At 34.8% G+C, this 23,138-nt stretch overlaps 1 protein-coding gene across 7 annotated transcripts in view; it reads left to right on the top strand.

Annotated features, from left to right (window-relative positions):
• Positions 1 to 23,138, top strand: part of LOC127882082 (protein NDRG3-like) — a 95,135-nt gene that overhangs the window by 31,443 nt on the left and 40,554 nt on the right. For 4 of the 7 annotated variants that reach the window (XM_052430517.1, XM_052430518.1, XM_052430513.1 and 1 more), the window contains exon 2: positions 19,995 to 20,042. The exons of 1 other annotated variant lie outside the window; for it this stretch is intronic. In XM_052430517.1, coding sequence (XP_052286477.1) covers positions 20,004 to 20,042 — 39 coding nt within the window. In that variant the 5' untranslated portion in view covers positions 19,995 to 20,003. Of the gene's footprint in view, positions 1 to 7,488; positions 7,549 to 19,761; positions 19,868 to 19,994; positions 20,043 to 23,138 lie in introns of those variants that run through there. 2 more of the 7 variants (XM_052430515.1, XM_052430516.1) reach the window with 2 other exon arrangements.

Raw genomic sequence — 23,138 nt, forward strand, 5'->3', positions numbered from 1 at the left:
CATCAGGATCCAAACTGTTTGCTATTCTGATAGTATTCTTTAAAAAAAAATCAAAGAAAATGCTAATTTTAGAAATTCAGCAGACAACATTTTAGCAGACAACAAATAACCCAGCATGCAAAGGGCTAAAGATACAATTTTCAACCTATTCAGGTTGGTTTTGCTCGCCCGAGAGGAGCAAGTTAGAAGGATTGAAACATACCATAGGTTTCCTCGTATAGCGCCCAGTGTTTTACCTTCAAAATTCAAATTAAAAAGCCGGTGCGCGCTATACATTGATACAACGCATTCAAAAAACAGCCTGTGGGCTATACACAGGAGTGCGTTATACAAGGAAACCTACGGTAATAGCACTCCATTTAGTTTCATGGTATATTTTGTGACCAAGACTGGATAGATCAAGATTTGTCCACCAACAAATCTGACCATGAGAAGTTGTTCTCACGCTGTGCAGAGTATTCTGTTACAAAAATAGATAAATTGTTTGCACGTTTCTTTGTCCTTCCTATATTGATGTCAGTCAGGATTATAAGTCTTTTTATAGAATGTGATAAAAAAACTTTTTTGTCCATAATTTAAGTAGGGTAGTTTGTCACAAGGTTGTAAAACTATATGGCAGTCTTATAATCAGACCACTATGTGGCCTGATAAGAAAACTAACCTTCATTCCTTTAATTTTTAGTTAGGCCCATGCTAACTGAAGTTGCTGGATCAGTGTGATCATATACAAATATGAACATGAAATATAATTCCTTGAAAGAGTTTTTAAATCGCATATTAATTTTTGTAACAACTTTTTAATTAGCTTCCATAAATCAGTAGGAGACAGTGTGTGTGTTTTTTGTTAAAAATTGGATCCTTTATTGATCCATTCCCTATTGAAATCAAAGTACTGGCAGTACTGGTGTGACGATGCTTTTGAGAGGATGTATATAAAAGCATCAAGTTAAGTTTATCTACATCACCACAATCACCACAATTGTGTATGTTGGTACGAAAAAAAAATTTGGTACAAAAATTTTGCGAAAAAAATTTGGGTCTGAAAACAAATTTGGGTACGAAAAAATATTTGGGAACAAAAAAATTGGGACCGAAAAAAAATTGGGTACAAACAAAAAATTGGGGATGAAACAAAAATTGGGTACGAAAAAAAAATTGGGTACAAAAAAAATTGGGTACGAAAAATTTTAGGTATGGAAAAAAAATGGGAGAATGGGAAAGAAGTACCTGTGGGGAACTTGACCCACACTTGCACATTTTCGGCCCTTTTCGTCAAACATCAGATAAGTTTCTCGCAGGCAATAGTAAGAATACACATTTCGGAAGCGGTAATGCCGTCCTACCTACGCGCGTCAAAATGTAAGCGAAATATGTACACAAGTCTGTCAGGAATGATTGAATTAATGAAGAAAATCGTGTATTGATGTAAGTTTTTTGAAGAAATGTGAAGAAAATATATTAAACAAGAGCTGTGTTTGTGAAACACAATGCGCCCTGCTGCGCAGCTTTGAAGCCATATATTTTACCTTTGACCTTGAAGGATGACCTTGACCTTTCACCACTCAAAATGTGCAGCTCCATGACATACACATGCATGCCGAATATGGAGTTGCTATCTTCAATATTGCAAAATTTGACCTTTGACCTTGACCTTGAAGGATGACCTTGACCTTTCACCAATCAATATGTGCAGCTCTATAAGATACACATGCACACCAATATTGAAAAAGTTATGGCCAATGTTAAAGTTTTCGGACAGACAGACAAACTCTTTATATTTGACATTTGACCTTGAAGGATGACCTTCACCTTCACCTTTCACAACTGAAAATGTGCAGCTCCATGAGATGCACATGTATGCCAAATATCAAGTTGCTATGTTCAATATTAAAAATGTTATGGCCATTAAAGTTTTCGGATGGACGGACAGACTGACACACTGACTGGCTGACTGACTGACAGTTCAACTGATATAGGCCACCCTACCGGGGGCATAAAAAGCAATGGCGATATTTTTCTCAGCCACATAATTGTTAATAGTTTGATATCACAAAATGAAAGTGAAAGTAAAACTGTCAAAATGATAACCTGTCAACGTGTTGTTTTTGCTGGCACGAGAGGGCGATTACACTCAATGTGTTCACATTTTGACCATAGGCTTTGTCAATGACCTTTATAGTATGGGTAGCTTTGATATTATTTATTGCTATCATGTAACTGCATGATTGTGTATATGTTAACAATACACAAAGCATAAATAATGATATAAATCTACTGATTGAGCTTATAATAATCTGAGAACTATAGCCAGGTCAATTAAGGACTTAAAATACAATTTTGTGTCCTGATTTCATGAAGAAATGACCATGCATGTCCTAGATTTCAAATTCAAGGCCCTGGTGTGACACATTGGTAGCATTACCGTTAAACTGTTACCAGGCTTATGAAATTAGTTTTTATTGAACTATCTAAGGAAATCTAAATCAGGCACTGATTTTTATACGCCCGTCTATGACGGGACGTATTATGGTATACCCCGCGTCTGTCCGTCCGTCCGTCTGTCTGTCCGTCCGTCCGTCTGTTAATGTCGTACGCTACGTCAAATATCCTTTGACAGATTTTCTTCAAATTTTAACACAATCTTAATATTGATAAACCCTGATCCCCTTTCGTTTTTGACGGAATTCTGAATTGTCGTTCCAGAGTTATGGGACTTTGTTCGTCAAAATTTCGTGATTTCATTGAATGTCCTACTGTAGCTCAAATATCCTTCGATGGATTTTTTTCAAATTTCAACACAATCTTAATATTGATAAACCCTGATCCCCTTTCGTTTTTGACGGAATTCTGAATTGTCGTTCCAGAGTTATGGGACTTTGTTCGTCAAAATTTCGTGATTTCATTGAATGTCCTACTGTAGCTCAAATATCCTTCGATGGATTTTTTTCAAATTTCAACACAATCTTAATATTGATAAACCCTGATCCCCTTTCGTTTTTGACGGAATTCTGAATTGTCGTTCCAGAGTTATGGGACTTTGTTCGTCAAAATTTCGTGATTTCATTGAATGTCCTACTGTAGCTCAAATATCCTTCGATGGATTTTTTTCAAATTTCAACACAATCTTAATATTGATAAACCCTGATCCCCTTTCGTTTTTGACGGAATTCTGAATTGTCGTTCCAGAGTTATGGGACTTTGTTCGTCAAAATTTCGTGATTTCATTGAATGTCCTACTGTAGCTCAAATATCCTTCGATGGATTTTTTTCAAATTTCAACACAATCTTAATATCTAAATTGATGTTGCAAGATGATACATTATGCTCCATTGAAATAGAATCCCTGAAAAATTGAACAAGGTGAGCTTTTTTCTATTCCGATTGTACACTACCACTTACCCATCTACATTTCTCTTTTATTATTGGTCAAAATATCTATAACAGGTTTACTTCAACTCCATATCCTCTAAAGAAATGCATACATATACTCAAAAAAAGATATGGTATGAATGTCAAGGAGACGGCGCTCCATGCTCATGTACTTATAAAATAAACCATGTATTCAAATACAAATAAACTGAAGTAAAAAAATGATTCAAAGGGTTATTTATTACCTTACTACTTCATTGGCGAACGACGGGCGTATCATGCGCTCATGGCGCAGCTCCTCAGTTCTTGTTTTAATACAGTCATAGATCAGTTGTGGCCTCTGGGTAATGACCAATTTTTGCTTACTTGTCACAACCTTAAAACTTTCCACATGTCTATAATAGCAAATCTGGATTTAGGTGATCTTCAATGGTATATTTAAACTTTAGCTCTGTTACAAGAGTGCTGGTAAAGTCCAGTCACATATTTAAATCTAGGCCATGTCAAAATCAAAGTGTCAAAGACAAATGAAAGATGCGTTCATTAATTATTGTCCAGTTGTTTACTACTGCTGTAAGTTTTTATATAATATGACTGATGAACATCATGTGAAAGAAAATTCACATAGTCATTGTATATCAGGTTTAGCAGCCTTTTAGATAACAAAGTATGCTAGTTTTCAATGTCGCTTCTGGGGATCAAACCCGTAGGGCTTTTAGGAAGATTCAGAAATTTTCGATCCCTTGAGAGCAAACAAACCAAAAATTAAGTCAAATATTGCCAACTCGGTTTTTTGAGTCGGTTCATGAGGGATAATGGAGCTTGATTTGTCATTGTCGGCTCTGGTACTACTTACATGTACCCCGGGTACTCTTAAGTATACTTACATGTACCCTGGGTACTCTAAGTATACTTACATGTATCCCAGGTACGGTAAATAAACCTAATTGTACTCGGTCCATATTAGACTGTACCCGAGTTGAATTCGCGCCCAAAATTCGAAGTCGTAAAACGCGCAACCGATTATCTTAAACACACTTCTCTTCAAAAAACACTGCATCAACATGCTTTTTGAGTATGTGTTCCGATAATATAGAGGCCATTCTACAGAAAATTGACATAAATGTGTATATATAATTATTACAAAAAAATAGTCGACAACGACTGATTTAGGGTTAAATTTCACGGGTACATTTTAGTATATTTACCATACCCGGGATACATGTAAGTATACTTAAGAGTACCCGGGTAACATGTACGTAGTACCCGAGCCGACAATGAACAATCGAGCAATACTGGAAGGTGCAACATCTCTCACGCCCCCTAGCATCGCCTTTAGCAGTATTCAATTCTCAACAGGAAAGTGCTGGAGTCATTGATCCCGAGGGACAAGAAAAACAATTGATTAATGTTCGAAATAAATAATTTGATTAAAGACAATTCTATTATTTGAGCCAGGTCACAGGAAAAGCGCAGTCAAATCAGTATCCAATTAAATTATTTGTTATTGTCAGAAAAACGCTTTTAAGGAAACAGCTTTCAAGCGACTGCAGGCTGATCTAGATCCAAACTGGCCACAATCGCCTTAATGTCTCTTTTTCTGTGACACAGTTCATGACAGCTTCTAAATAGCGAAACAAGCCAATTTATGCAGTAAGAAAGTTTTGAATCGAGACTCTCATGGGGGCGGCCATTGTTGAATGTTGAAACACGAACGACAACTCTGCTAGGAGAATGTTATCAATGACGAGCAGTCTCCTACGCAGTGGCGAATGCAAAAGGGAAGTAACTGAAAAATCGAGTTATCTCAATCGGACTGGCTTGGTCTTTTACATAGGTCGCCGTTGTGAATTTTTTTTTGATGGTTCCAGCATTGTCAAAAAGTATATATTTTTCCCAGTATTGGACCAAAAAATCACCAAATTCCCAATTGAAGGTTTTCAAGCAAATTTTTTTTTTAGATAGATTAAAAAAAAAAGATAATGTAAAACTTTTCTATTCTCAATTTGAAGCATTTTTTTACCAAACTGCAACAACAATAATTTCCCAATTTTAGTCAAAACGCTGCGATTTTTCCAAATTTAAAGAGTCCCGGCTCCATTCCCTAAATGGTGAAACAAAAACACTTGGAGATAAGAGGTCTCTTTTGTGTGACTCGGTTAGTCTGACTGCATCGCTTGGCAAGTTGGTCAGTCCCTTTGACAGATTTTAATGAAAATTGCATCAAATGCTGAGGGCATTAAAGTCAATTTGCAGAAGGCATGCTGGCTCAAGGTCAAGGTTGTACTTCAAGGTCAAAGGTTTGAGCTTCCTTGTTTATGTCAGAACTATAACACCTTTTGAATGATTTTTATGAAAATATGCTTAAATGTATGTGGGAAAAGCACGAGTCCGGTACAAGGTGAAGATAATTTCTCTAGGTCAAAAATGTGAGCATCTATTTTTGTGTCAACTCTATTTCTCTCGCTACCATTGCGAAAGATTTTCATAAACTTGCCCCACATATTAAGGGCATTGACAAGATGTGCAGAATGCATGAGTAAGTTCAATGGTGAAGGTCAACGTTGTACTTTAATGTAAAATGTATGAGCCCCTATTGTTGTTTTCAAAATATATCCACTATACCCTTTGAAGGATTTTCATGCAATGTTTCTAAAATATTTAGGTCATTCATATGATGTGCAGAACACATTAGTTAGTCATGCCTGCTTAAGATTTATTTTATACTGCAAGGTCAAATGTTTGAGCCTTTATTTTAGTGTCCACTGCTTAGCATTTGGGTATTGTCATTAAACATTGTCTTGTCCAGTTAACCATTTCCCTGTGAAAAGCAAAGTGAAAATAGCTATATACAAACAGCATAAAACCAGAACAGCCTTTGAGTTACTTGCAATCTAGTTTTAACTCTTAAAAGTACCATTTTTAGTCCAATCTTCATGAAAGTTGGTCAGAAAGTTTTCCCAATTAAATCTTAGCTGTGTTTTAAACTGGGTCATTCGAGTTAAACAATATAGGTCACTAGGTCAACGTAAAGAAAAGCTTGTTAACATTTAGAAGTATCTTTTTCATTTCAAATGCATTTCAGAATGGTTAAGTTTCTTTGTTTCTCAGATGAGCGCTGTTGGGCTCATGGCTCTCTTGTTTAAACAGTTGGGCATAAACATGGAAGTGTGGCCCCCTCCTGCTATGCAGCTTTAGCTAAATCCCTTATGAAGTAAATCTGCAGTTTAATCTAACAGAGCTCTATACAACTGGAGTCGTATTTCAGAAACATCTTCAGTCATTTCTTAAATATTTTCACTGAAGTTCAAAATTACAATGTTTTGTATTTCTTTACTAAATAAAGACATGCATGTTTTTTTTTGGTATTCCTCTAATAACATTGACATAATGATGTTATTTTGATGTAATTTTTCATGCCTAACTATTGCAGTATGAAATGAAACACTTAAGAAAAATTTCCCAATTTAAGGATAAAAATAAAATTTAACTTGGGTGCTTCTGGAATACCACCAGGCCTGTACATTTATAATAAGAAATGAATGGTTAAGCGAAATTTCATTTTGTTTATCTATCTTGAGTGAAGAATTGACCATTGGCAGTGCAGTTGCATTAAACACTTGTAAAAATCTGAATCTGTTTAACAGTACTTTCATACAGGGTAATAAGATTAAAACACTTGGTGAAAAATAAACACTTGGTGAAAAATATGTTTTCATCATCAATGTGTGTTTCGCTTTGTCAATGAACTTAATATTTGTTGCTTATATTATAGCATTTCCAGTTGACACTCATTTTGTTTTGTCAGCACGACAACTGGCATAAGTTATACAAGAACAAACATAAATGTCATAATTCAACAGTAATTCATTTATTTACTGCCTGTATTTGGTAGAGCGTTTGTACAGTTTTCTGGTGCATACCAGTTTGTTCATTCTCTGTTGAAATTTTTTACCATTGTGGTTTTAACATGAAGTGATTGGCAACTGTGCTGTTGGAAGTATTATAAGTTTTTTTAAGTGGAATAAAGACACTGAAATGTGAAAAAAGTAGTGTTTAGTAGAAAAACAAGGCACATAATTGTGGTACAATACAAATAATTAAATAAGATTTGAAACTAATAAGGAGTCGAAAATGCAAGCGGGAGAAATGTACAAAATATATACTATCAAGTTTGAGGTTTGTTGAAAATTTATGATGCTCAAAATTAATATATATAATGTCCAATTAGGGGGCAGCATGAAATCAGTCAAAAATTGTATTTAAACAATCTCAAAACAAGTATTGTGTAGAATTAGAATTACAAATATTGCAAATTATTTATTGTTTGTTATTATCAATTATGAAGGTATTAATTTTAATGAATTTTCAAATTTTTTAGTGTTGACACCATGTTAACAATCAAAACAATACACATGTCAAAGATCTTTCCCTATGTGAAGAAACATAAAAATCTTTATTGTTTTTCATACATTCTATATTAATTATTTATTATTTATGTTTTAATGATTTACTAACATATTTTGTCTTTGAAATCTTCATTTCCCAAGTTGACCTGCATAAAATAAAAGTTATTTCTGGTTTTTATTAACCCATTTATGCCTAGCGTCTAGAAAAAAGGCCTTGGCAAACAGCGTAGACCCAGATGAGACGCCGCATCATGTATCTGGGTCTGCGCTGTTTGCTTAAAGGAATTTCAGTAAGAAATATTCTAAATATAGAAATAAATATACTAGACATCCCTAATAACTGAAATAAATTGATCCAATTTAGAAGGATGGGGGAGTCCACTAGGCATAAATGGTTTAAAAATGTTCAATTGAGAGGCAGAAGTCTCGATTTCAGGGTTGAAGGTCATTTACAAAAGGTAGGTAGTTATGCATGTACATCGTAAATGCTTTACAGATTGATCAAGAAATGTAAACAGACTTAAGCATTTATCCAATATTAACCCATTTATGCCTAGTGGACTCTCCCATCCTTCTAAATTGGATGAATTTATTTCCAAAATTGGGGATGTCTAGTATATGTATTTCTATATTTACAATATTTCTTACAGAAATTCCTTTAAGAAAACGGCGCAGACCCTTATGAGACGCTGCATCATGTGGCGTCTCATCTGGGTCTACGCTGTTTGCCATGGCCTTTTGTCTAGACGCTAGGCATAAATGGGTTAAACAACAACTAAATTTTGGGAACTACCCTGTGTAAGCCAAAGTTTTAAAAATACCCACAATATGATGTCAAGTTGTCAACATGTAAACAAGAAAAGGGGCAAAACTTGTATAATTAAGCATATTATAAATTAATGTTTACCTTTATATATGTGTACATTTTAAACATTTTATGAACCATCTTGGAGACTATTCCTAGTAATGTCTGACAAGAATTCAACCTTTTAAGAAAATGTGTCTGACAAATCCATTCTGCAGAATCACAGAGTCAAACTTTGAGCCAACTGTTAATGACTAAGTCTCATTTAAAATAAGGCGATTGTTTTTTAACCAGGTTTTCCGAAGGAAAAAACTGGTTATTAGATTGGCTAATGCGGGCGGGCTGGCTGGCTGGCTGGCTGGCGGGCTGGCTGGCTGGCTGGCGGAACAAGCTTGTCCGGGCCATAACTATGTCGTTCATTGTCAGATTTTAAAATCATTTGGCACATTTGTTCACCATCATTGGACGGTGTGTCGCGCAAAATAATTACGTCGATATCTCCAAGGTCAAGGTCACACTTTGAGTTCAAAGGTCAAAAATGGCCATAAATGAGCTTGTCCTGGCCATAACTATGTCATTCATTGTGAGATTTTAAAATCATTTGGCACATTTGTTCACCATCATGGTACGGTGTGTCGCACGAAAGAATCACGTCAATATATCCAATGTCAAGGTCGCCACGACTAAAAATAGATTTTATTTTTTTTAAACAAACTTACAAAGGGGGTTAATTTTGTTTGTTCATTTCAAAAGTTCAGTTTGAGTTTTCTCCCTTTATCAGATTTTTTTTTCACAATGAAAACCTGGTTTTGTGACAATTTTGTCCCTTGTTATTCTTTGGTTTACAAACCTTAAGAAATGGAAAAAAATGAGGTTTTGGAATGAAGATTAAAAGATAGTTTATTTTACCAATTTACCGATTATAATGAAATAAATCATTCAATGCAATTTTATCAAACCTGATTTCAATATAGCAATTTTTGCAAGTCGGTGTTGACCGAGTAAAACTAAATATGCTTGTAGAACTTTCCTAAACAAAATAGGCTATAATGGAAACAATTCAGCGATTTACACATGCTTCATATTAACGTTTCCTAAAATTTCATAAAAAGGCAAACACTTGTTTTTAAGAATTTCTTAAACACAATTATCATAAATTTTGGCCAGATTTTGCTTTTCAAAATAGGGGGATTATATTGGTTGTTGGGCAAGTGAAAGAGTCGGATATTATCAGACCTGTTTACCTCTACGGATTCGCCGTAGTTACTACGGATTATTTGGCTAAACTACGCACTACGGATTTGTACTGAAAAACTACGGATTCATTGATCAAAATGGTCAAATTTCAGTTTTTAAGCGTACTTTCGCTTATTTTCGGTCTAAACGGGTAATTAATCAATCATTATCATTTTGGCGCTTGCGTAGTAAAAAATGTTGAAATTCGAGCCTCCCGGGGAATGAGTGCTGGACGACAACTGACTTGCGTATTGGTTCTCAAATTTAGCCGAATATATTCGATTTAATGTTGCTGTCCAGTATACACATTTCTCTGTCTATTGCGGAGAATAACGACGATAGTCGAAGTATCAGGATTGAGCACACCTGTTTTTACACACGTCCAAGATGGCGGCAAGCAGACGAGAAATTGCGATCAACGGTGAAAATAACAAATTAAGAACGGATAGCATATGGTCATAAGGGAATAATGTAATGCGTGTGTCAATTAATGCAACATACTACGTTTGAGATTTAAAAAAATATTTATCAGAAATCTGCACAGTGAATCTGCGTCACGGAAACGAGTGTTGGAAAATTAGAGTTCAGTCTATTCACAAAGTTAAAGCATTTATTATAATAAGATGAGTATCGTTCGAAAATGGAAAGAGACAAACATGATTTGATTTATATGTTAGTGGATCTGTGTATAATCAGATTCATATGCATATTCTGCTTTATTATGTTTGTTACGCTGTACAGTTCGATGAAATAGCATTGACCTGAGGTTGTCAAGTGCAAGATATTGAAAGGTAAACAAACAAAATATTATTTTAACTCCATTTAATACATCATTAACACAACAATAACACTAAAAGATGTTTGTCAATGTTTGTTTGTTTTCCCATTATGATATTTCATTAAAAAAAATACTGAATTAAAGTAATAGCTACTCTTAAAGAGCTTATGATCAAATGGTGTATTTAAGAATCTATAGACTATTGCACGTTTAATATGCATGTGGATGGATATTAACTAAATATTGTCTTCATTGTAAGAAGACATTGAAGCAGCACTTTATAATATAAAATGCTGTCAAACATGCACTTAAAAAACATTTTTAATTCTGTTACTTATAATAATAATTATGTATAATGCTTAACCCTTTACCACTTAGATACGTATTTTAACACATTTGTAATCCTTTAGAAAGTTAAATCTAAATTAATGCCTTTCTTTCTAGATCCAAGTTTTAAAGGTTTTAGTTTCAACCCTTAGATACTGATGAGCAGCAAACAGCATAAAACCTGAACAGACTGCGAATACTTGCAGGCTGTTCTGGTTTTATGCTGTTTGCACATAGTCATTTTCACTTAGCTTCTAAGTGGGAAAGGGTTAATGTCTCCCCATTTCATGGTTTATCAAGCTATTTTTCCAATTTCATGGTTTATCACGCTAATTTTCCAAATATGAATGGCAAAGGCTGTAACAAATCAAAGCAAAAAAATCACTTAACAGATTTAATTATTAGCAAGTGAATTCATCTAATGCTTTATGTACCATTAAACTGATCTGTGACCCAGTCATGGTGTTTTTATGCTCAAAATGATTGAAAAGTTTAAAACTACTGGCAACTGCCCAAAACTACTGAGAGATGCCCTCCATACTACTGAGAAGCAATCGGTAGGGTAAACAGGTCTGTATTATGTTTCCTCTGATTAACCAGTAGACTAGTATTTAGATCTTCACCTGGGTACACATTGGTGCAGTATTTTTTTTCCCCAAAATTACATCCTAGATCTTACAGCTGTTTCCCAATGGCACAAAGTAAGAAAAGCTTGTTTCCCAATGGCAAATAGTATCATGTTCCCAAAGATTGGACCAAAATTTTCCTAAAACGCTGGCAAACTTTTCCAATAACTAAATAATTGCTTGATTTAGTTTCATATACATCAATTTAATTCAGTAGGACTTAAAATATAAATTTAAATTTTAAAAGCAGTTTAAAAGCAATAATAAACAATTGGTATACTGTTATTTATAATCATATTAATTATGTTTATTTTTTCCCAATTTCATGGTTAATCGCTCTCTTTTTTCCCAATCCAAAAGGCACAGGCTGTAAAATATAAAGTGAAAAAAAATCACTGCAATTAGAGAATCTTTGCTGGTATTTTGATTGGGAAATATTTGTTCTACTAGATTTGTTAGCATGCAAGTCATTATGTGTTTGAAAATGAATGTCTATAATGTTATTCATTGTAAAGTTGTTAATGAATGCTCAAAATGTTTGGTATATGACTTGGGGTTACAGTTATATAGACCAAAAATTACCTTACGGCATGCAGACATGTTTGGCAAAAGTTGAATAGCCTATCAAATAGGGTTACGATTGATCCTCAAGCTAGAATAAGTTTATGGCTTGTCACGATCTTATCTTTTTTTTTTGCCACTAAAGTTTTGCGATTTACTTATTTATCAACTTAACGCCAGTCATTTTTCTACTAGTTAGTATTTGCACGTAGATCTTTTCATTTTGACCCTAAAGACTCTTTTGTTAAAATATGTTGTTTTTTTTTAATACATGTATAAGTATACTGTAATTAAATGTAATTTAAGTATACACCTTTACCATGGTTAAAAGGCATGAATCAAAATTAATAAAGATTTAAAACTGTTGCAACAAAAATGACATGCAAAATTGATTATTTACTCATATGTGGGTGTGTAAGTGCTAAATTTAAGCGCTTGATCGTTGATCTTTTTCATATATGTTGTATCCCAAATTTAAATAAGATTTACAGATTTCTAGGATAGTTTTAGTCAGGTTTATTTCTCACGTATGCCAATAATCACTGTTGTTTAAACTCATTTTTTTCTGGAAGACAAAGAAACTTGCTCTGTTATTTCGATGAAAAAATAAATGTATTTTAAATTTCATATTTTTTTTTATTTCCTCTTTCTACAGCCTACCTCCCGCGAAATTTTTTCTAAACTAAAGAATAAAAAATAAACTCCTTATGGGTTTTTAAAAAGCATACAGGCTTACATTTGTTTGAAAATACTTTTAATTATTGACTCTCTTAATATGATGACCATTTCTCCATAAAAGATTTTTATCAAAACTGGCATTAAATGTAACATAAAAATCAAGAAACTTAAATGCAATACAGTTTTTGCAATGTTAAGCGTTCTTTTGTAAGAGTTGTAGCTTGCATAAAAAACTAATAAATGTAAGTTCCATGTGTGAAGCTTGGCAAATTAATACTGTCATCAAACTATATTGAATTGCATAAAAGCTGTGATGATAACTTTGACTCAGGTAAGAAACCTAGGGCCATCTTGTTTCTAGCTTTTGTAAGATAACTTCTCAATCAGATTCTCAAAGAAATTATTTTTCTGAATTGCAAAATTGCTTAGTTTTGCTGCACCTTTCTGTCAATCTGTATGCATTTAATTTTAATTTGTTTTCAGATTTGCATGTCTTGTTAATTAGCAGACACCAGTCAGTCTGTCTGGAGAGAAAACCAGTCTGAGTTGTGTGTATTATTTCATACATTAGAATAAATTAGCCACACAAATAATGCTAAAAAATACTAAGCAACTGTAAACAAAGTCCTACAGGTGAAACCTGTGGTCCCATTTCTGGATGGGCAAAATGTTATTCTCCACAACATAAGCTTATTATAAGGTAGCTGCGCTTTAAATGACAAGTTTGATAGGTGTTGGTGTCAACAGGCTGTTTGATCTCAATGTATCACGTCATCACCCTGTCATTGCCTTCACTGCAGCAGCTGGACCAGGAAATAACCCCAAAGTTACTATTTGAAGCCTATTGTCCCAATATGTTGTTTAAAGTGATGACAAGGATAAGAAATAACCCCAAAGTTACTATTTTAGGCCTATTGTCCCCAAGTCGTGAAAAGTGATGGCATATGGTCAAAAATCACTCAACATTAGTTACGTTACTATTTGAAGCTCAAGTCATTTAAAGTGATGGCAAGGACAAGAAATAACCCCAAAGTTACTTTTTGATGCCTATTGTCCCCAAGTCGTTTACTGTAGGTTTCCACGTATAGCGCGCTCCCGTGTATAGCGCGCAGGCTTTTTTTAATGCAAAAATGGAGAAAAATATATTTAAAGACAATAAAACCACCAAATCGGACCGAAAATGGCCGCCATTTTACTATTGCACAATCCAATAATCCGGGGCATTGGAAAGCTTAATTAAGCATTCAAAATAGGAAGCGTCATTATGATTAGGAGCATGGGTTGCATAGCACTATACTTTTTTGACAATTTTGTAATTTTCTAGCAAAAGATTAACAGTCCACATGCATTTCGTGAAAAACGTGAGAAAAAAAGAATTAGTGTACATCGTGTGATTTTTCCTCGGGGAAAGCATGGGCATTACCGGTAAATTTGAATGTCGCATGGGAGACAGGGATACAGTTGTAAAGGTACACCGCTGTTGAATGTTCAATATTTATACACACAAAATGCAATTGCATATCTTCACGTTCTCAAGTGTCAATTAGTGTCTCAAATGTCAATTACGTCTTAACAAGTCGTGGCACATATTACGCAATAACATCTGCCAATTACAAAGTGCAAAATGACTCCCTTTCACACCTACCGTTACCCGCAAAAAAGACCCTGTTCGCACCTGCCCTTGCCTGCTCTCCGGAATGTCAACAACAATCCCCATCGAAATTCATCAAAAAGAAGTGTAAAAACACAAACAAAGAAATGTCCGCAAGTTTATTTAAACAAATTTATTTTTGACCAAAACTTCTTCTACCGCGTTCATATCTACCAGTAGCGACTTCTTGTTGTTTCGACAATAGCCCCTCAGTCTGTACGATTATAGGGTGGTAGTTTTCTGGAAAAAAACATGGTGGCCATTTTGATTATTTACGATTACACAACATATTTTTTACTAATTTAGCAGCCAGGATAGTGATGTATCAATGTATAGCGCGCACCAGCTTTTTAATTTGAATTTTGGAGGTAAAACACTGCGCGCTATACGTGGAAACCTACGGTAAAGTGATGGCATGGTCGAAAAATCACTTAAAGTTACTATTTGAGGCCTATTGTCCCCAAGTCATTTAAAGTGATGGCAAGGATAAGAAATAACCCCAAAAAACCCCAAAGTTACTATTTGAAGCCTATTGTCCCTTTGTCATTTAAAGTGACGGCATGGTAAAAAAATCACTCAAAATTACTATTTGAGGCCTATTATCCCTAAGTCTAAAGTGATGGCACGGTAAAAAAATCACTCAAAGTTTCTATTTGCGGCCTATTGTCCTTGAGTCGTTTGAAGTGATGGCATTGACAAGAAATAAGCCCAATGTTAATATTTGAAGCCTATTGTCCTTAAGTCGTTTAAAGTGATGGCATTCACAAGATATAACCCAAAAGTTACTTTTTGAGGCCTATTGTCAGGGGGGCACGCGTATACGGGAGCTTACCGCGTTTAAGTGAGAAAGTTGTTGCAAAACCTCAAAGATGGCGTCGTTTAAGTGTTTTTAGTGAAGGAGTAGCGGATATTTTCACCTGGTAAGCCAGTTTATATTTATATTTCTTTTAAATGAATAAGCCCTTTCGGCTCTACGGTGTTTGTGCTCCCCTCGGTTTTTTGTTTCAAAACCGTAGACGTCGGAATAAAAAAGTTATTGAAGCAAAACCGTCGACAAATTTGTTGTTTAATTTCTTGACCTTCGAGATGTTGGATGTTCGAATATCATTTTCTCTCATAATAAACAGTATTTGTGCATGTGTACAGTAAAATATAACATAAATCACGAATATTTTATTATCTCGACGCGTTGTTATGTCTATTAATTCATTTAATGCCAAATTATAACGGGTTAACCCCCATTTTTGGAACTAAACTTCCTTTTAAGCACATTTTGGGACCTGACTTCCAAATGATTAACAGCTCTTTCCTATGTTACAAGGTTTTATGCGAAATAACTTTCGTGAATGAATTCCGCATTGGTGCGAATGTCTTGGAAAACATTTTCACTTGAAGAAATCAAGAGTTTTCTTTTTTCTATTAATTGTTTTATTATTAAATTGTATTATTATATGTTTTATCGCGTACTTAACGCTAACATTTAGTGTGTGTAATATAAGACATTCGACGGTATTATAAACACAGTGTAATTCTTACCTGTTTATTTTAACACATATGGACATACTTATGTTTGAATATGCATCCAACGGAATACTATGCTTACTATTTCCAGATATCTAGACGCCAGTTATATATGTTGAGGATGCCAAGATTAAAAAAGACGGCGTAACGAAGTGTGTACCGCTCTAGAATGCGATAGGTACATGAAAACCCACCAATCAAACAAAAAAGATTACGTCGAAGTACCTTGCCAAACAATCACATATCAGAGGGGGTAATCACGTGATAATCAAGATGGCGACGTCCATACCGAGACAGTTATTTTTCGCCGTTTTATACCCTTTATTACTTCTGTTTATTTTTTAAATGACGCTCACTTTCCAGCCATATCAGTAAAAAGTCCATTAGCGTTTATTTCGTATTTAAATTCGCTTTATATCTCGACTTTACTCCACGCAAATTTTCTTAGTGGAGCACTAATGAGGTCATCCCGCTAAGAAACTTCGCACCGGGTAAAGTCGAGATATAGAGCGAATATTACTGTGAAATAAAAGCCAGTAACTTTCTTCCTAATATGGCTGGAAAGTGATCTGAATAAAAAATAATAATACACGTAATAAATGGTATTAAACGACGAAAAATACCTGCCTCGGCATGGACGTCGCCATATTGTTTGTCACGTGATTACCCCCTCTGACATATACCTACAATAAAAGTGTAATGAAAAACAGAAGAGGGTAAAGCCGGTTTGATACTAGTTTAAGGTTGATGTAACCAAATACTGCCATTGTTGCGATTCGGAATACATGAAGCAATTTGGAATACCTGACATCTGCTTAGAAGATGCATATCGGTGGATGTTTTTTTATGATACTTAAATATAAATTGTTTATTTAATACAATGATATTCGACGCGTTTTACCATAACGATACTGATACATGTATGTGACTTTGATGTGACACATTTTGGACGACCTTCTTTTAAACCAGTTCTGAGTTGGTCACTATATTATAATCGCAAAAAGTGAATTTGTAGTGGATAGAAAGATTTGTGCAAATGCATTACACGATATGATTTCAGTAGAAGTGATCAATATATTTTTTATACATGTATGTTTTTTCTCTTTGCAAATACATACTATTTATGACTGTTGTATTGAGGGAATAAAGTATTGGTTCACTTAGAAAGATTATTTCGTTTATTCCTAACATTGCCATCTAATCGTAAGTAATGTTAATATGTCAAATTCATAACGAATTAAATACGACCCAATTTTTTTTTATCATGTATGTAAGTGCTGAATACAATTGAAAATTTATGCAGAGACATCGTAGGAAGAAATGACGTAACACAGATAATGGTTTATTTTCATAACAAAGTGAGAAACTAGAATCATGACATATACGGAATAAAACGTGTAAGTAAGTAGCACTCATAGCAATTATTTGTCAGACGTGTCTATGTAGACTTTATAAATAAAACAAAAACACTGCAAACATCAGCTGTACATGTGTTCGTGTTTTTTATTTGCTGTTTTAGTCCGGCTCTGTTGAAGAATTCTTTCTTGCATATTCTACATTTAAACTCATGTGGTCCATGAATGGGGCATGATATCTCAATCCTCCCCTGATGTAAAATTCCTCATTACATATACTGCAACGAAAGATGCACTTATTTTCGCCCTTTAACCTGCATCATCTGAAAAGACAGTAATAGAATGGTTAAAAAAAGTTCATAGCAGAATAAGGTCGACACGTCATAAAATACATGAAATTAATTATAATATTACTGAAAGATAAACGTTCTATTATCTCGTACATCAGCCACCACACAACCCATCTTCTTGAAAATAGGTGAATTGATTCAATTGGTCGGCAGGTTTTTTGAACAGCATTATTATTATTCTACAGTACGTAAAGTGATTAAGAAAACACTTATATTGCACCACGTAACATGCTATAAAACTATAATATTGAAGAACACATATACACTTTATTTAAGATGGGTAGGTATATCATGTCAAGCTCTTTTACATATGAAAGAGCTGTTTGTCATTTGGAAGTCAGGTCCCAAAATGTGCTTAAAAGGAAGTCAGTTCCAAATAAGGGGGTTAAACCAATAATGTTTGCCAATAAATTAATTATCAGTGATAAAACGGCGTCGGTAAAATGAAATAATCATGATTTTATTTATATTTTACTGTTCACGTGTGTCAATACTGTGTATTATAAGAGAAAATGATATTTGTACATCCAATTTCTCGAACGTCCCGTAAGTAGACAACAGATTTGTGGACGGGTTTCCTTCAATAACTTTTTTATCCCGACGTCTACGATCTTGAAACAAAAAACCGAGAGAAGCACACACACCGGAGAGCCGAAACGGCGTATTCATTTAAAATAATTATAAATACAAAGGGGCTAACCGGGTGAAAATATCTTCCCTTCCTTTAAGAAAATCCAACAAACGACGCCATCTTTGAAGTTTTGCAACAACTTTCTCACATAAACGCGGTAAGCTCCCGTATACGCGTGCCCCCCTGATTGTCCTTAAGTCGTTAAAGTGATGGCAAGGACAAGAAATAAACCCAAAGATACTATTTGAGGCTTAGTGTCCCCAAGTCGTTAAAAGTTATGGCATGGTAAAAAAATCACTCAAAGTTACTATTTGAGGCCTATTGTGACTTGTCCCCAAGTCGTTTAAAGTGATTGCAAGGATAAGAAATAACCCCAAAGTTACTATGTTAGGCCTATTGTCCTTAAGTCGTTTAAAGAGATGGCATTTACAAGAAATAAGCCCAATGTGAAATAATTTGAGGCCTATTGTCCCCAAGGCATGAAAAATTAAATGCAAGTACCGCATGTAGATGTACCAAGTCTGCTCACCAAACAAAATGTTTATATTCTGCCTCTACCTGTTGACATGTGCCATTTTATATTAAGTCTTCAGATGATAGCATTATTGTCAAGTTTCTAAAGAAAAACTATACGTTAATGTATAATTCTAAATAAATGTTATAAGAATTTTAACACCTGATTTTGTAAAAGACTGGTGGCAAACAACCCAAGTGATTCTGTAATAGCAGCATCAGAAATCTTATGACCACAAAAACTTGTATGTCCAGTATGAATATCTTCAACACATTTTAACGCAGTATAACTTCAAAACTTCTCATAAGGACAATAAGCTCCAACCATTGTCATGGCAGATTAACCTAAATTTGACACTCCTCTTTTTGTGCAGAAAACAAGCTTCAAGTGTCATGTAGAAGGGCTCTGATAGTGACACTGTTGATGTTCCTTATTGTAATTGTAACAGATCTGGCTGGTTCAAAGTAAGGTCTCTTGTAATGTCTTTCTATGACTATCAATGAAATGCCAACTAGAAAAATGATCTGCTAACCTGTTGTCAACAGCTGATATTGCTGCTGCCTTAATTTCATTTTTGATTTTTGACTAAAAAATAAATTAGAAATATATTTAAAAAACCGCAGGAGTTTACTAATCGGCCGAATACTTTCGATGTGAAAGTTAATTTCAATCAGATGTCTATTTTTAGAAAAGTATGGTAAAACCTGAACCAGAATAGGAATGTGTAAAAAATTACACATTTTAATTCAATACTTAAACATTTGCCCATTGTTGATGTTCCTTATTATAATGGTACCAGGCCTGGCTGGTTTGCCTAAAATCAATTACTTTTGTATGAAATAGTACACACACACTCACACAAACACACGCTCACAAACTGGTTCTGTTCAGAACGGACTCAGGTGTCTGAATTTGCATGCAACAATTAGAGCTGGTTCAAAACTGCAGTTCAGTGTAAAAAAGATGTGTTTCAAAGGTAATTAGAATGTTGTTACAACATTCTTGCTGCTATTGAGACAGTGTTGACACTGGGCTCTGAACATGTTCATTATAACAGTAAGTAGAGCATAGGCGCAAGTATAATTTGTTTATGCTGAATGTGCTTATTTTATCGTATAAACATTTGAGTTTGTTTGACATTACACATTTTGTTTTGCTTATATTATGTTGTACATATTTACAGGGTGAAATCATGGAGCACAATGCATTGTTGGACCCCACCTTTGGAGAGGTTAGAAAACACTATCAAGCTCTCTCTTTACCTGCCATAGTTTAGTTTTTTGTACACAGACACTATCTAGCATCCCATCTTTAAACCTACCTTTCCAGGGCTTCCCCTGGCTCAAAATTTTCTGAAGCCAAATTTACCTTTTTATGTCTAAATGCTTTTTATTTTGGATATTTTATGGGTAATAATGTAAAAAACCTTGTTGCCAAATGGAATTTTTATGCCCCCCTTCGAAGAAGAGGGGGTATATTGCTTTGCTCATGTCGGTCTGTCGGTCGGTCGGTCTGTCCGTCCACCAGGTGGTTGTCAGACGATAACTCAAGAACGCTTGGGCCTAGGATCATGAAACTTCATAGGTACATTGATCATGACTCGCAGATGACCCCTATTGATTTTGAGGTCACTAGGTCAAAGGTCAAGGTCACGGTGACCTGGAATAGTAAAATGGTTTTTAACCAGGTTTTTAACCATGTTTTCCGAAGGAAAAAACTGGTTACTAGATTGGCGAATGCGGGCGGGCTGGCTGGCGGGCAGGCGGAACAAGCTTGTCCGGGCCATAACTTTGTCGTTCATTGTCAGATTTTAAAATCATTTGGCACATTTGTTAACCATAATTAGACGGTGTGTTGCGCGAAAAAATTACATCAATATCTCCAAGGTCAAGGTCACACTTTTAGTTCAAAGGTAAAAAATAGCCATAAATGAGCTTGTCTGGGCTATAAATATGTCATTCATTATGAGATTTTAAAATAATTTGGCACATTTGTTCACCATCATGGGACGGTGTGTCGCACGAAAGAATCATGTCAATATCTCCAATGTCAAGGTCGCAACGACTAAAAATAGATTTATTTTAAAACAAACTTACAAAGGGGGTTAATTTTGTTTGTTCATTTCAAAAGTTCAGTTTGAGTTGTCTCCCTTTATCAGATTTTTTTTCACAATGAAAACCTGGTTTTGTGACAATTTTGTCCCTTGTTGAATGATAACTCAAGAACGCATACGCCTAGGATCATGAAACTTCATGGGTAGATTGATCATGACTTGCAGATGACCCCTATTGATTTTGAGGTCACTAGGTCAAAGGTCAAGGTCACGGTGACCCGAAATAGTAAAATGGTTTCCGGATGAAAACTCAAGAATGCATACGCCTAGGATCATGAAACTTCATGGGTAGATTGATCATAACTCGCAGATGACCCCTATTGATTTTGAGGTCACTAGGTCAAAGGTCAAGGTCACGGTTACCCGAAATAGTAAAATGGTTTTTGGATGATAACTCGAGAACGCATACTCCTAGGATCATGAAACTTCATAGGTAGATTGATCATGACTTGCAGATGACCCCTATTGATTTTTAGGTCACAAGGTCAAAGGTCAAGGTCACGGTGACCCGAAATAGTAAAATGATTTTCGGATGATAACTCAAGAACGCTTTTGCCTAGGATCATAACACTTCATAGGTACATTGATCGTGACTAGCAGATGACCCCTATTGATTTTCAGGTCACTAGGTCAAAGGTCAAGGTCACAGTGACAAAAATCGTAATTCACACAATGGCTGCCACTACAACGGACAGCCCATATGGGGGGCATGCATGTTTTACAAACAGCCCTTGTTTATAGTTAAATTTCCTTATTTGTTGCCATTGGCTAGTTTAGCTAATGGCAGAGTAAGCCCTCATTTCCCTTGAAATCTAACTTTAAATTATTTTTTTTACAAACATCTGACTAGTTATTATTTTGTACTATTTTGTAATGTTTTTGTTTGCAAGAGGGTTACTATTATTTAAGATGTTTAATAAATAGTGTTATAAATTGTATACTTCCTACAGTAGCAAAGAACTGGAATACACTGTAACTCCAATATAACGCGGATGACGGGGTCTAAGCCATGCAACAGCGTTATTAACGGACAGCGTTATAAGTTTTGAGCTTATTTATTTAAGGGGGCTATAAAAACAGGTATAGTATATCCTATAATATATGTCCTGTGTATTGTCATGATGTGTTGTCATCCGCAAATACATGCATATAAACCGAATCGAACAATAACAGTATACATACTGCTTTTCTAATGTGCACATTTATCCGATAATCCAACAAAGAAATGTTTTATTGCGTCATACGCAGCATGTAAAAATCATGCTTCCCGTGGATTTTCTGATAACAGGCACAAATTTAAGTAAATCTCTGTTAACAATTACACTGCGTTAGCATGTAAATAAGTTGTTAGGATTTTAATGCCCCCGGATCGATAGATCGGGGGTATATTGTTTTTGGCCTGTCTTTCTGTCTGTCATTCTGTCCCAAAACTTTACTGTACAGTAAAGTTTTGCAATAACTTTTGAAATATTGAACATAGCAAATTGATATTTGGCATGCATGTGTATCTCATGGAGCTGCAAATTTTGAGTGGTGAAAGGTCAAGGTCATCCTTCAAGGTCAAAGGTAAAAAAAAAAAGCTGGCGCATTAGGGGGCATTGTGTTTCTGACAAACACATCTCTTGTTAAATTTATTTTTCATATATGTACTGAAACATTAAACATACACAAAGATCTTTTTATTTATCAAGCATGTATAGCATATAATAAACGATAACACACTTACACAGCCATAGTTTATACAATGAAATACAATACACGATAAATACTAGGCCTGCAACGGGTACCCGAAATATCCGATGATATCGGATCCAACTTCAGATTCCCGATACGGATCCACCCCTGGAAATTTTGGTTCCGAATATTTATTTTCATAGTTGTATGTAACCTAGCGCTGTTTCCAAGATTATTGATTTTTATACAGACTGGTTCTGTTTAAAAGATACAAGATACGCATAATAGTCGATATTTATTGACGTGTGACAGTCAAATAGGAGATCTTTCGGCTTTTATTGTCTACGAGTGTCATTGGACATTCCATAATGAGCGCCGAAAGCAAAACTAATTCAAAATCATGGAGGATTTACACATTACAAATGCAATTCCTTATGGCAATAAGTAAGTTTTCAATCCTTATTGTCTTTCTGAGTTGTATTAAAAACAATGGTAGTGGATCCAATGTGGCTGGAATGTTATTCAGGTAAATTTTGCATA

This window comes from Dreissena polymorpha, chromosome 5 (assembly GCF_020536995.1).
Source record: "Dreissena polymorpha isolate Duluth1 chromosome 5, UMN_Dpol_1.0, whole genome shotgun sequence".
NCBI classification, from domain to species: domain Eukaryota; kingdom Metazoa; phylum Mollusca; class Bivalvia; order Myida; family Dreissenidae; genus Dreissena; species Dreissena polymorpha.